The sequence below is a fragment of the Rhagoletis pomonella genome, unplaced genomic scaffold, assembly GCF_013731165.1.
Source record: "Rhagoletis pomonella isolate Grant_MI unplaced genomic scaffold, Rhpom_1.0 Rhpom_scaffold_00010, whole genome shotgun sequence".
Lineage (NCBI taxonomy): Eukaryota > Metazoa > Arthropoda > Insecta > Diptera > Tephritidae > Rhagoletis > Rhagoletis pomonella.
The window spans coordinates 19,146,299-19,158,895 of record NW_023458564.1 but is presented as its reverse complement, the minus strand read 5'-3'; the positions used below and the strand labels follow the sequence as shown (position 1 = coordinate 19,158,895).

Below are 12,597 nucleotides of genomic sequence, written 5' to 3'. Positions count from 1 at the left end.
CGATCTGGGCGGGGTTGTTGTAGCCGCTACAACAACAACAACAACGATGCTGATGTCACCGTTTTAGCAGTGGACGAGGTGGCAGGAACCTCAAATGAGGGTACTGTAGATCAACCTCCACAGATCTAGGGCAGCCTCGGCTGCTCTTTTGAGTCGCCTGTTCAACGGCGACGTCGATGTCCCACTCATCCAAGAACCCTGGGTGAACAACTCAAGGGTCGGTCTGTGGTCTGAGCGCGGTAGGTTTTAAGCTTCTGGTGGAGCGAAATAGAGGTAAAATGAGAACCTGTGTAATGGCAAAGTCGGATTTAATATCTTTCTTCTACCTTATTATAGCGATGGTGAATCACGAGTACCATACTGGATATAGGGGAGGCGTGTCGATCGTGCTGGCCTCCGTTTACTTGCCCTATGAGGCCAAGCATCCTCCGCAATACTTGTTGCGCAGACTGGTCGACGAACACAGCTCAGGTTTCATTCTGACGGGAGGCGACGCTAATGCTCACCATGTACAGTGGGGGAGCTCGAACATCAATAGTCGAGGTGAGTCTCTTTTTAACTACCGTTTAACAACTAATCTCATTATTTGTAAGAGGGGTTCAGAACCCACTTTTGTTGTGAAAACCCGTGAGGAGGTCATAGACCTTCCGCTATGTAATGACAATAGTTTTGATTTGGGTTAAAGCTGGAGAGTTCTTAACGAACTCTCTTTTTCCGACCGTAGGTATATTGAGACGATTCTGGACTTTTATCTGACTGCTCCTTAGTTTCGAAAGAACCTAAGGAATGCAGATTGGGAAATCTACAAAGACGCTCTGGAACCTTAGTTACGATATCCGGCACCTGTGGAGCCCAGCACTATTGGTGAGTTGGATAACATAGTTAACTCTTTTACTCGGATTTGTTCAGAGGCCTTGGCTAAGGCTCGTCCTGACCCTAGACCTAGGGGAAAACGAAAACCCCACTGGTGGTCCCGAGAGTTGGACGCACGGCGAAAATCCTGCAGAGTGCAGTTCAACAAGGCAAGAAAGCTGAGTCACGAATCTGAGCGGCAAAGATATAAACAGTTTTTGCGTGAGTACAAGAAGGCTCTGCGGGAGGCCAAAAGAGGTCTTCCTGGAGGGATTTTTGTAGTAGTGTCGAGGGTAATTCCGAGACTTTCAGATTAAGGAAAATCCTTGAACCAGATCGGTTTCTGCAGAAGCAATGGTTCCTGAACCACGACGGGAATGGGAACGATGGAACTGCTCTTGGACACACAAACGGGGGCTATTTACACCTTCCTTCGGGCGGGGTAGGAAATGTGCCTGTCACAAGGAAAAGGATTGCTTGGGCGATACAAAGCTTTAAGACCTATAAAGCGGCGGGGCCAGATGGGATGATCTGCATTAGCGGGGCAATCCAGACAACTCCAAATGATGCTTCAAATATATTTTTGGATCTTCTGCCACTAGATCTAGTGGGTTAGCAGCAGGGCATCTCTTGCTGCACTTCGGTTAAGAGAGACAGGGCAATGGGAATCGCGATTGCTGGGTCACTCCTGCATTCTGAAGAAATATAACTTTCTTCCCGGCTGTCCGACCCTTGTGTAGAAACTCTGGTTCCTGATAGGAACTTCGTCATGAAAATCCCAAGCAGGAAGGAATGGGAAGAAAACTACTATACCACCCGGTAGTATAGTAATTTTCACAGACGGTTCAAAAATGGGCGGCGGGGTGGGAGTGGCGTCCGTTTCCCGAAGCCCTGACCTGAGCCGTTCATTTCGACTACCGGACCACTGTAGTGTCTTCCAGGCTGAGGTCTCAGCTATAATGGACGCTGTAAACGAACTTCGTACTGATTTAAAAGGTAAGGACGTGTTCATTTTTAGTGACAGCAGGCAGCAATTAAAGCTGTTAGCTCCGTCACAATTAAATCAAAAATTGTGCTGGACTGTCGCCGATCTCTGCAAGAGATGGCTAAGCAGAACAGTCTTAACCTCATTTGGGTTCCCGGTCATAGGGACATTGAGGGTAACTGTAAGCGGGCGAACTTGCGAGGGGGGCTACGACCAAGCAGATTCTTCCCGATAAAGAACGCACTGGTGTACCCTTCGCGTAGGACCCTACAGTCGCTCGTTGGAAGAGCCGGATTCATAATTTGTAGCATCCTAAGGATGCGCTCCAGCGATGATGGCGTGACCGGCACCCACGCCCTGACCTTAGGCCTGACAGGAATGCCTTTCCAGTCCACCACCTCCAGATTTGCTCCTAGGTAGACAGCTCCCACCTTTGCGATTTTCTTAGGTTGAGGCTGTTGTTCCTCCACCGCTCTTTGCCTTTTGGTTTGGCTTTCCAACGAAACCCCAGCTGTGGTCTGGAAGTTTGGTAATAGGGCTTTCGCTCTCACTATCACCTCCTTCGCACTCTGAGGAAGCGTGTACGACCTCACCATTTCATAAATTTTAGGAGTTTTGGCCACCTTCCGCTTCTCAGCGTGAAGGGACCGCTCCTGTGCTTTATCTTGAGAAGAGCCGCCCGTAGTTTCCCTCGCGGCGGCTCCCCCAGTGTTAATTTTTGTGGCCGCTTGTCGACTTTCCCCACTTGAGCCAGGTCGTGAGCCGTTCCGGCATTTGGTGGGCACCCAGGCCCAGGAGCCACAGATTGACCTGCCGTTGTCAGCATAGTCTCTGCAGCCTTGCTGTTACTGGGCCCCATCATAACGCCGGTTATCACGGAGCAACATGAAGTTGCCCCCAGAGCCGCCCCGGAAATGCCCTCCATAGGGCTAGAAGGCGCATGCGCCTGCGCTGTCTTTCCCCGAGACGAAGTGTGTGTTTTGTTTTCTCAGTTTTAACCGGCTTGTCCATTCTAAAAGAGTCTCCACTCGAATCCGCTATCCTCACTCGGGCGTTGTGGTCACTATGGGATCCCATGGGTATCTACGAAGACAGGGAGGCCATGCTTGACCCCTCACCCTTAAGGGGCAAGGGATCAAAGCCAGATCCAGTGAAAACACGGGATGGCGTGTCAACCGTTACCTACAACCACCAACTTAACGGCGATGAGATCGGAACGTACTCCGAGGCCTGCCAGGGTTTTAACGGGACGGAGGCGGTCACGGCATTAGCCCGAAAGCCATTTCTGTAGGGTGTCACCCCTACATACTCAGGTAACAGAATACCGCAACCACCAGCTCAAGGCGAACTAAATCAAAAATGTTGAGGAAATTGGGGTAGTCCGTGGATGAAAGCAGGATCATACCAGGGGAGATGTTTCACCTTCCTTTATCTGTTCCCAAACAGGTTGAGGTTAACAGTGCCACCAACGTGAAGGAAAAGGAGGAGATTTATAGCGAGAAGTGGAAAGGTATCACATCCGAAGATCAGCCGCTACAACAACAACATCAGCCGTCGCGTTGAACTTCACTACCCTTTAGGCACCTTTTAGAGTTTAACTTTAATTAAAAAGGTCACAATAACTATAATTAAATAACAAAAATTTAAATAATATTTTAAAAACAAAAAAAAAAATGTAAAAACAGCGGGCACAGGGTAAACTAATTAAAGTACTCATATTTCTATACATTGCCGGGTAAATTTTTTCTCTTCATATGGATAGCACTGCTCTCTATCTTATGGGCTGTTTTTGCTTACGCGTAAAAGCACATTTAGCGCATTTAGCTCTAAATGCTACTCTAAATGTACATTTATCCATACAAAATTCGTCACCTAAATGCAACTCCAATCTTGCATTAAGAATCTAAATGCTAAAAGCAACCCTGTGATCTTCCAAAATTTCCACGATTCGAACATGGTTTAATGAGAAAAAGTGGCAACATTGCATTTTCGAGTATACAGTGGCTAGCTGCGTTTCAGTGATCGCCGATCGAGATTTCATTTATTATTTTACATAATTTGGATAAAGAAAAGTTAAGAAAATTCAATATCGATGTTATGCTGATAGAAATCTGGATCAATTTGTGATCAATTCTGTTTGTTTTGTTTTCTAATTAAGTGAGGAAATTTTAAATGACAGCACCGACAAATGAGTATATACATAATCAACTTTTAGTTGATAGCAAAAATCGCCTCGTCCGAACGGCCTTTCAACTTATCGCTTTCAACAAAGTTGGTCGCCAGCCAACTTTGTGCACGTTCAACTTTTTTTCCTAGCAATCCTGTGTTTGTTTACATTCTGTATACATACTTTTTTTCTTTTTTACTTTTTTACTTTTATTTTATCTTTCAGCTTCGCTTAAAGCACTTCTACCAAATTTACGCCAACTGATAAAAATTTGGGATTTAAATTCATTTTTAATAATGTAAATAACAATTCGTGTTGAATCAAAAACCGCCTCGTCAGAATAGGAATGGCAACTTTTTCACTTTCAACTTCTCATTCAACTTCGCATTCAACTTTCGTAGCCTGTAAAATCGCAGCGTGCGAATGCCATATAAAAGCAACATCGATAGGGGCTATCAACGATCGATGTTTAAAGCTGAAATTAGTCGAGAACGCAGAACGTATACTTAAACGCAGTCTGTATACGCAGAATTTTGTCGATTACTGGAGCCCTCAGTGTGGCTTACTACACTGTTGCCACTCATCAATGCCTTTTCATAAACTTACCCTTTCAACTGCAATTTTTCGTGCTATAATAGATTTTAGCTAAATATAAACTACTTAGTTTTCAACAAAAACCTTATTCAACAGTAAATTTCAAATATTTTAAACATATTTTGAGTAGGAACTTATATTTTTTTAACCATCTGTAAAACTAACGAAGTGGCAACCATCTAAAGAAGGCGAAATCAGCTGACACGGAAAAATCTAAATTCCGCAGATTTCTGCGCTACGGGCTACAACTACAGAATAATTCTGCGGTGTTGAGTTTTCATTTACATGGCGCTTTGGTAAGATAGATCGTGTCAGCTGACTCGGGTTTACGTACCGGTAGGTTTACGTTCTTGACTAATTTCAGCTTAAGAAAAATGTTAAGCCATTTATGCAGCGATAGTGCTACGATGTTTTGTCCATTCCTAGTGGCGCAAGTTTAAAATTATTTTGATGACACTCAAAACTGATTAACCAGGTAAATTCGCATTTATCATAAAAAAACTTACTAGCGTATATTTGCAATGTCGAAGAACGCGCGAAAACTCGAGTGGTGTTCTCCAAAATTAACAGCTAAACGGAAGTGCTTAGATAAAAAGCGAATAAATGCTGTGCTCCAAACGGAAAATTTATTCTGGCCTGAAGATGACGAAGATAGTTTTTTCACAGCTTCTAAAGTGAACTATGTAATAAATAATAAAATTAATACTCATAGCCTTGAGAAAAATGATACCAACTTACTTTGCTCTCAAATGACTATGGGTGCCCATCAGGAAATAACACTCTTTGGAACACAGCAAAATAGCTTAAAATTAAGCAACTTTAAGGAAGATACTTTTTTTTCTAAATCTGTATTGGATACTGTGATGACTGAATATGAGGAAATTGTTGAAACCAAGAATGATAGTTGTTTACCAGATAATTGCCGCGACGATAAGAGCGTCCTAACTGTATCTGCAGTGGAAAAGTTAATAAGCTACACTCCACTAGAGCTTTTTACCAGCATAAATCAAAACAGCATGACAGATAAAACACCCTTGGAAGACACAGCATTATTAAATATGGAAAGCAGTAATAACTTTCATCAAGGTAGAGCTGATGAGAGCATATTTAATACCATTAATTTACACAGTGAGCAAAAGACTGAAAGCCAAAAGCAACTTAAGTTCGATGACACCATATTTGCGAATATTAATATAGAAGATCTGACGAAAGACGAGGATAAAGAACTTTTTGTAGAAAATATTCAAGATGATGCGGGAGTTCAAAACTCTCAAAGATTCCTTGATGACGTTGCAATATTTAAAGTGCCTCATGCTCCTGCACCAATTAGCTGTAAGGCAGGACAGAAAATCAAAGTTCCCCAGCGCGACAATTTTGTTAGTGGATCGCAGTACACAGTGCACAGTCATTTATCAAATATTACATCTATTGCTAATCTTTCTCGACTGGACTGGGACTCTCAGGCATTTTCAGATAAGATAGAAAACGATTTTCCAAGCAAAGGTGCATTCTTTGGACTACCGGACAAAGTTAAACGTATGATTTTCGAATATAAAGGCATACAAAGTTTATACGGTAAGGATTAAATATCGTCCGAATTATGCCAGAAAAAAAATTTTGGGAAATCAATTTTTTTTTTTAATGAGACCACTCTACATTCATTTAATTAACATTTTACAATATTGTGGTATCCGTGTACGCATGGTATTCGAGTTTCAGTATAACATAGAATAGTTAATCAAATCAACGCAATAACTCAAATTTGGTAAATTTGTACATTCGTGTTTCTGGCATATGGGTGACGATACTTTATGCAAGTATTTCAGTTAAAATAGTTTTATTCATAAAACCTTATATTCCTCAGAGTGGCAGGAGGAATGCTTGAATCTGCCAGCTATTCATGAGCGCAGGAACTTAATCTATGCCCTCCCAACCAGCGGCGGAAAGACACTTGTTGCCGAAATATTAATGTTGCGCGAGGTGTTGTGCCGTGAAAAGGATGTACTTTTCATACTGCCTTATGTCTCAATAGTACAAGAAAAGGTATATGAGTATTCAAAAATTATTTTTCTTAACCAACGAAATTCAAGGTATACCTACATATCTAAAATTAATATAGGTCAGCGCTATGTCTCCATTTGCAATCGCAATGAATTTTATTGTGGACGAATATACCGCCGGGAAGGGAAAATGTCCACCAATGAAACGGAGAAAACGAAAAAGTATATTTATAGCTTCGATTGAGAAAGGTGCTGTTTTAATAGACAGCTTAATTGAGGCGCAACGTGCGGACGAAATAGGTCTGATTGTGGTCGACGAATTGCATCTGATAGGCGAAAAGGGACGAGGGGCTACATTGGAAGCTTTGCTTACAAAAATTATGTTCATAGATGGTAACTGCTTCGTCCATAGTGATCACTTTTTTATTGCACTAATTTGTTGTTTTTATTGATAAATACATTTTTGAATATAATTTTTAGTAAATATTCAAATCGTCGGTATGAGTGCCACTATCGGAAACCTGGAAGAAGTTTCTAGCTTTTTAAAAGCAGATGTATATACACGCAGCTTTCGACCTGTTGAGTTGAGGGAGTTTATAAAATGTGGCAACGATATTTTGGAGATTAATACAGCAGGCAAAACACTGGATGAAGTGTTTGTTTACAGTCGTAATGTGAATTTCAATGTAAGTTAATAAATTAATTAAATATTTTATATATCTTCAATGTACATTTTTATTTTAATTTCTCTTCAAACTCAGTACAGCGAATCTTTATCACGTTCCGACCCGGATCATCTAGCTGGATTGGTAGCAGAATGTGCTCCTGAGCATTGTGTGCTGGTGTTTTGTCCATCGCGGAAAAATTGTGAGAATGTTGCTTTGCTTTTGAGTCGCATTTTACCGAAGTACATTTATGTCAAGCTTATATAAAGCCAACAAATTTATAACTTATTATATTCCGTATAGAAAATTTGTGCAACATCGAAAACGTGAAAAAGAAGATTTAATGGATGCTTTGGATAAGGTATGTGGTGTGCTTGGGGACGTCTTGGCTAAAACTATACCATATGGCATAGCCTATCATCACTCGGGCCTTACCATTGATGAACGGAAGTTTATTGAGACTGCATATCGTTTTGGTGTATTAAGTGTAATTTGTTGCACATCGACTTTGGCGGCGGGTGTTAATCTTCCCGCAAAGCGTGTTATCATACGTGCACCCTATGTGGGTTCGGAATTTATGACTCTTTGTAGATATAAACAAATGGTAGGGCGTGCTGGACGTGCAGGCATGGGTGAGGCCGGTGAAAGTTTTCTAATTACAACAAGTCGAGACAATATTCGTGTTGGCGAAATGCTTTTTTCGCCTATGGATAAAGCAATAACTTCTTTAGATTACGAAGATTGCATAGGTTTACAGGTATGTAACTAAAGGATTTTGCCGAATGTTTATTACGATTAAGACTAGCTAACTTATTTCACGTTAAAAACACCAAATTATCTTTTAATTTTATTTGCAGAGTCTGGTTATAAGTGCAATCGGTTTAGAAATTGCTAACTGCCGCACAGACTTATATCGTCTTGTAGGTTGCACTTTGCTTTCTGTACAAGCCAATCAACTAGGACTTTCGACAGAACAAATGGTTCTTAAACTTATTCGTGAAATGTTTAAACACAAAGTATTGGAATTGTGCGCTTCGGTGGCATCCAAAAAGGACATCCCAGACATACTTACCACACAAGACGTTCAAAATGTAAGCAGTCGAACATCTCATGAGCATCGGCGGCTTTTCATAAGCAAATCGACACGCTTTCAGCTTACAAATATTGGTCGTGCCGCTTTTAAGGCAGGAATTGATTATAAACACGCCTTTGCAATACACGCGGAGCTGAAACTCGCGCAAAAACAACTAATATTAACGAACTATGCACATCTACTGTATCTAGTAGTGAGTTTCAATTCGAATGCAAAAGGTGATGAGTTATTTCCAGCGGAAGCTGGTATACTTTATCGGGTATATATGTCATTAGATGATACTACGCAAGCCCTCTTCAAACTTCTCGGCTTCACCGAAGCGGTTGCAGTGAAATTGGCAAAGACGATGTCCGTTCAAGGACCACTGGAACTAAAATTGAATCGTCTCTACAAAGTGTTGGTTTTGATCGATATTTTAAATGTACTACCTTTGCATGTAGTAGCGTCTAGATATAAAGTAGAACGAGGAATGTTACAGACGCTCATAAATCAATCAACTGCAGCGGCCAGTGCAATAGTGCGGCTCTGTGAGCAATTGGATGCCTTTTGGTGTTTTAAATCACTGTTTGAGCGGATAAGTGCGAAATTGGATCGGTGTGGTACAATGGAGTTAGAACCATTACTTGATTTGCCGGCCGTAAAAATTGTATATTCAATGATGATATAATAAACAAATTGGTATCAGAAAAAATGACTGTCTTTCTTTCAGAATCGTGCCAAACAACTTTACAGTGCGGGCTTCAAGACAATTGAAGACATAGCTAAATGTAAACCAATTGATTTAGTGCGTTTGGTGGAACATATGCCAATGAAAATTTCGAAGGAAATTATCTCGGCTGCAAAGGTAAGTTTCTGATAAAGTAGTAAAACGTGTACATATCTTTATATAGTGTACGTATGTATTAGGGATCCCGGCCTTTTTTAGGTCACGAAAATTTCGGGATTTGTAATTTGCACTGATGGGAATAATAGAAACTCCTTTTCTGGACCAGTATTGGTTATATCTCTTTTTTTTTTTAAATTAATATTTAATAATTAGTATTTTTTTTTATAAATGTTTAGCTCATTTTACATATAACACCGTGTTGGCTGCGCTTGGTATTTTCGTCCATATAAAAGTAATCGGCTATAAAACATCATATCTAAAATTTTTCCAAATTTTGTACGAAGATTGAAATGTGGATTTATGTGGTGCTAAACTTTTATACAGCAATTATAAACATTAAATAGACAAACTAAAAATAGCCAAAACTGTTCAAAATGTCACTTAACTTAATCAGCTGACCACAAGGGTATATTGGGCCACAGTGTTCTTCGTATATTAAATCGTCGCTCGAATAAAGAAACAGTGTAAATGCCACATACACTCTTATTCGATAATTGCACCATTGGATAGACAATTCTTTAATCTATTAGAAAAATCTTTAGTTTTCTTAAATATCTCTTTGGCTCACTAATTTATCTTGTTTGCTTTAGAACGCAGCAGATTTAATGTTGTGACAAAATATGTATGTATATATCTATTAATGTTATTTTTGTGCTTCTAATTTCACAGATTATACTAATGAAGAAGTTGGACTACCTAGAGGAAGAGGCAGAAGCATTGAAAATGTGTCTGACATAGGATTATCTGTGAATAACTTTATCATTAAAAAACATATATGAAAAAATTGCGTTTAAATTATGAAACAATTGATGGTCTTATATATACATAGATATCATTATTTTTATTTATTGCTTTTTAATACATTTCGCCTTTTCATCAGCGCAATGCGTGTACATACATATATGTTAACATTAGTTTCTTATTGTTAAAATTTCACCATGTAATTTAGAAATTCTCAACATAGAATATGAATTTTAAAATAATTAGTGTACACAAGGCAATGCTTGTAATTTGTAACTTTCGGAACGTAGTAATTTTAAGCTTAAGCTACGTTTAAAATAGCGTTTTCCAATGTGTTATAAATGTACAAAATAATTTACGAAGTATACATTACGTAATAAGATAATCCGGAAAACAAAACTAGTCGAAATCGCTAGGAAACCATACAACTTTGAATGGATTTACTGGGTACCATAATAATCAAGGCGAATTCATATATAATTTATAAATTCGCCTTGATAGTAATAATAAAAATAAAAATTAAAGAAACTGTATACACAAAAAATCATTTTATTTAATGACAAAATTAAAAGAATTCTGTCTTTTGTCTTTTGCTATCACGAAAATTGAGTATTTCAATATTATAAACTTTTAGCTTAACTTTCTGATATTTTAAACTAAAACTTAACACTGCACACATACTTTACTTCTTCTCCAATCTGCAAGCTCCACTTTTACTTTCTTTTAATTTCTTATCAATGTTTTACTTTTTGAATAATGCCGTGAATATAGTGTTTTCATTAATACACAATTTCTGGAACCTCTCTCCTGATGTGTTCGGATGTGAAATATACATACATGCCTGTTGTTATCAAGCGGACCTGCGTGTGCTGTGTGTTTGTGTGTGTGCTGCTAGGAAGTGTGGCTGTTTTCAAATACACCTATTTACATTTTACAGAGACCTTGAATGGGAATGAAAAGTAACTTTCATATACTTCATGATTTTAATTTTGAGAACAGACATTAATTTGAATCGGATCCATGGAGGAAATAAACAATGTGGGGAAATGTTCTTCAGAGCTTAGGAAATATTTGATGATGCACAAAAATTTAGAGAATGATTTGAAATGGATAATTTTTGAAAACAAAAATATATATATATTTATGTACATACATACATATCCGGGATATTGCGAATATTTGCATTCGCATTCGTTATGCGAATGATTCGCATCATTTTACGCATTCGCATCAAATGGTACGAATGTTTTTCGAATGCGAATGTGTATATTGCTGAAATCGCTCTAAGTCTGTCTAACCAGGGTGCGGACAATAACCGGCATTTAGCTCGGGCGCTGAACGGTTAAGTAGTATATCAAGCAACATTGATGGGCCTTCAACAAGTACTGCTAAAAGTCTTATAAGCACCCTAGAAATAACTTTAGATTCCTCCAGCGAAAGCAAAGGCTCGGATGTAGAATCTGTAGCCCGTTTCTGTAACTTTTCTCTACCGATTATTTCTCTACTGGTAGAGAGAATACGTCACTCTCGCCTACTAATTAGCAGTAGAGAACAGGGCGGCGAATTCATATCTCAATTCAACTTGGTAGAGAACTGTTACAGAAACATTACTGGTGACATTAAAAAATGTGAAATTAAAGCTCAATCGAAGGCATATCTTTAAGAAAAACAAGCTCATCTCGGTGAAAATCCTCTCGATTGATGGAAAACTAAACTAAAGGCTTGTTTACGTTATCGCAATTTATAAGCAAATTATGCTGAAACCAAGTAATTAAATTGAAATGAAATAATTTATCATAAATCGAGAACCAAATGAAGAAAAAAAAAGATTTATTCATTCATTTTAGCCCCCACTGTTGAGGTATGCATCCATTTGTTTTTTGAAATCAAGTACAAGGGCTTGTTCGAGATGCAATCACAACCGCAGTGTTGCATGCATTATTAAAGTATCACGTTCGGTGTGAATTTCTAGCAGCTTTTTATCAGTTCGCAAGTTGCAACAGTTTGCAAATTTTCATCAGTGCTGCAGTATTGCCGCTTTCATTAAGTGCCTCGAACAGGTCCCAAACCACACACTCGTATAGAAATTATGAAAGAAACGTGAACGTCCTTAGTTTATGTGAAGTAATTTGATCGAAACAAAGTATTTTATGCTATAGTGTGAACACTGTTTAAAATACGACAAATTAACAGATGTGGCCCGGAAATATTTGAGCGCTCCACCCGCCAGCGTTCCAAGTAAGCGATTGTTCGGTGCAGCCGGCTTTATATCCGAGCCTCTAAGAAATCACCTCATGGGAGAAAAGGCAGCAAAACTACCTTTTTTTCAAATATATAGCCTCATTGCAAGAGTCCAAGTCGTTTTTCGCAAGTCGAATCGTATCGAAAATTTAACGTCATTGCTTAAAATCTCCACTCGACTAGTGTATTTAAACGGAAAAACTTGGCAGCACTGCATAGTTTTCGACGTTTTTCGTCGTTTACTTATTTCAGCACGACAGTAGACAATGCTAATGTCGAGTCGAACAATTCAGCCTTATTTACGACTTACGCAATGAGGCAGATAATCAGCCTCATTGCGAGAGTCGTGCCGAATGCAAGTCGTTTTTCGAGA

The 12,597-nt window shown here is 39.2% G+C and overlaps 1 protein-coding gene across 2 annotated transcripts; it reads left to right on the top strand.

Annotated features, from left to right (window-relative positions):
• The first annotated feature begins 4,934 nt into the window (after positions 1–4,934).
• Positions 4,935–10,442, top strand: LOC118746125 (helicase POLQ-like). Of its 2 annotated transcripts, XM_036479911.1 has the most exons (10): positions 4,935–5,073; positions 5,514–6,173; positions 6,463–6,641; positions 6,718–6,991; positions 7,079–7,284; positions 7,360–7,505; positions 7,567–8,020; positions 8,121–9,002; positions 9,066–9,200; positions 9,912–10,442. In XM_036479911.1, the coding sequence occupies exons 2-10, from the start codon at positions 5,615–5,617 to the stop codon at positions 9,978–9,980; spliced, it is 2,904 nt and encodes a 967-aa protein (XP_036335804.1). In that variant the 5' UTR covers positions 4,935–5,073; positions 5,514–5,614; the 3' UTR covers positions 9,981–10,442. The 2 variants fall into 2 exon arrangements, with proteins under 2 accessions (XP_036335804.1, XP_036335802.1); XM_036479909.1 differs by having other exon boundaries at positions 4,935–6,173.
• Positions 10,443–12,597: the final 2,155 nt, after the last annotated feature.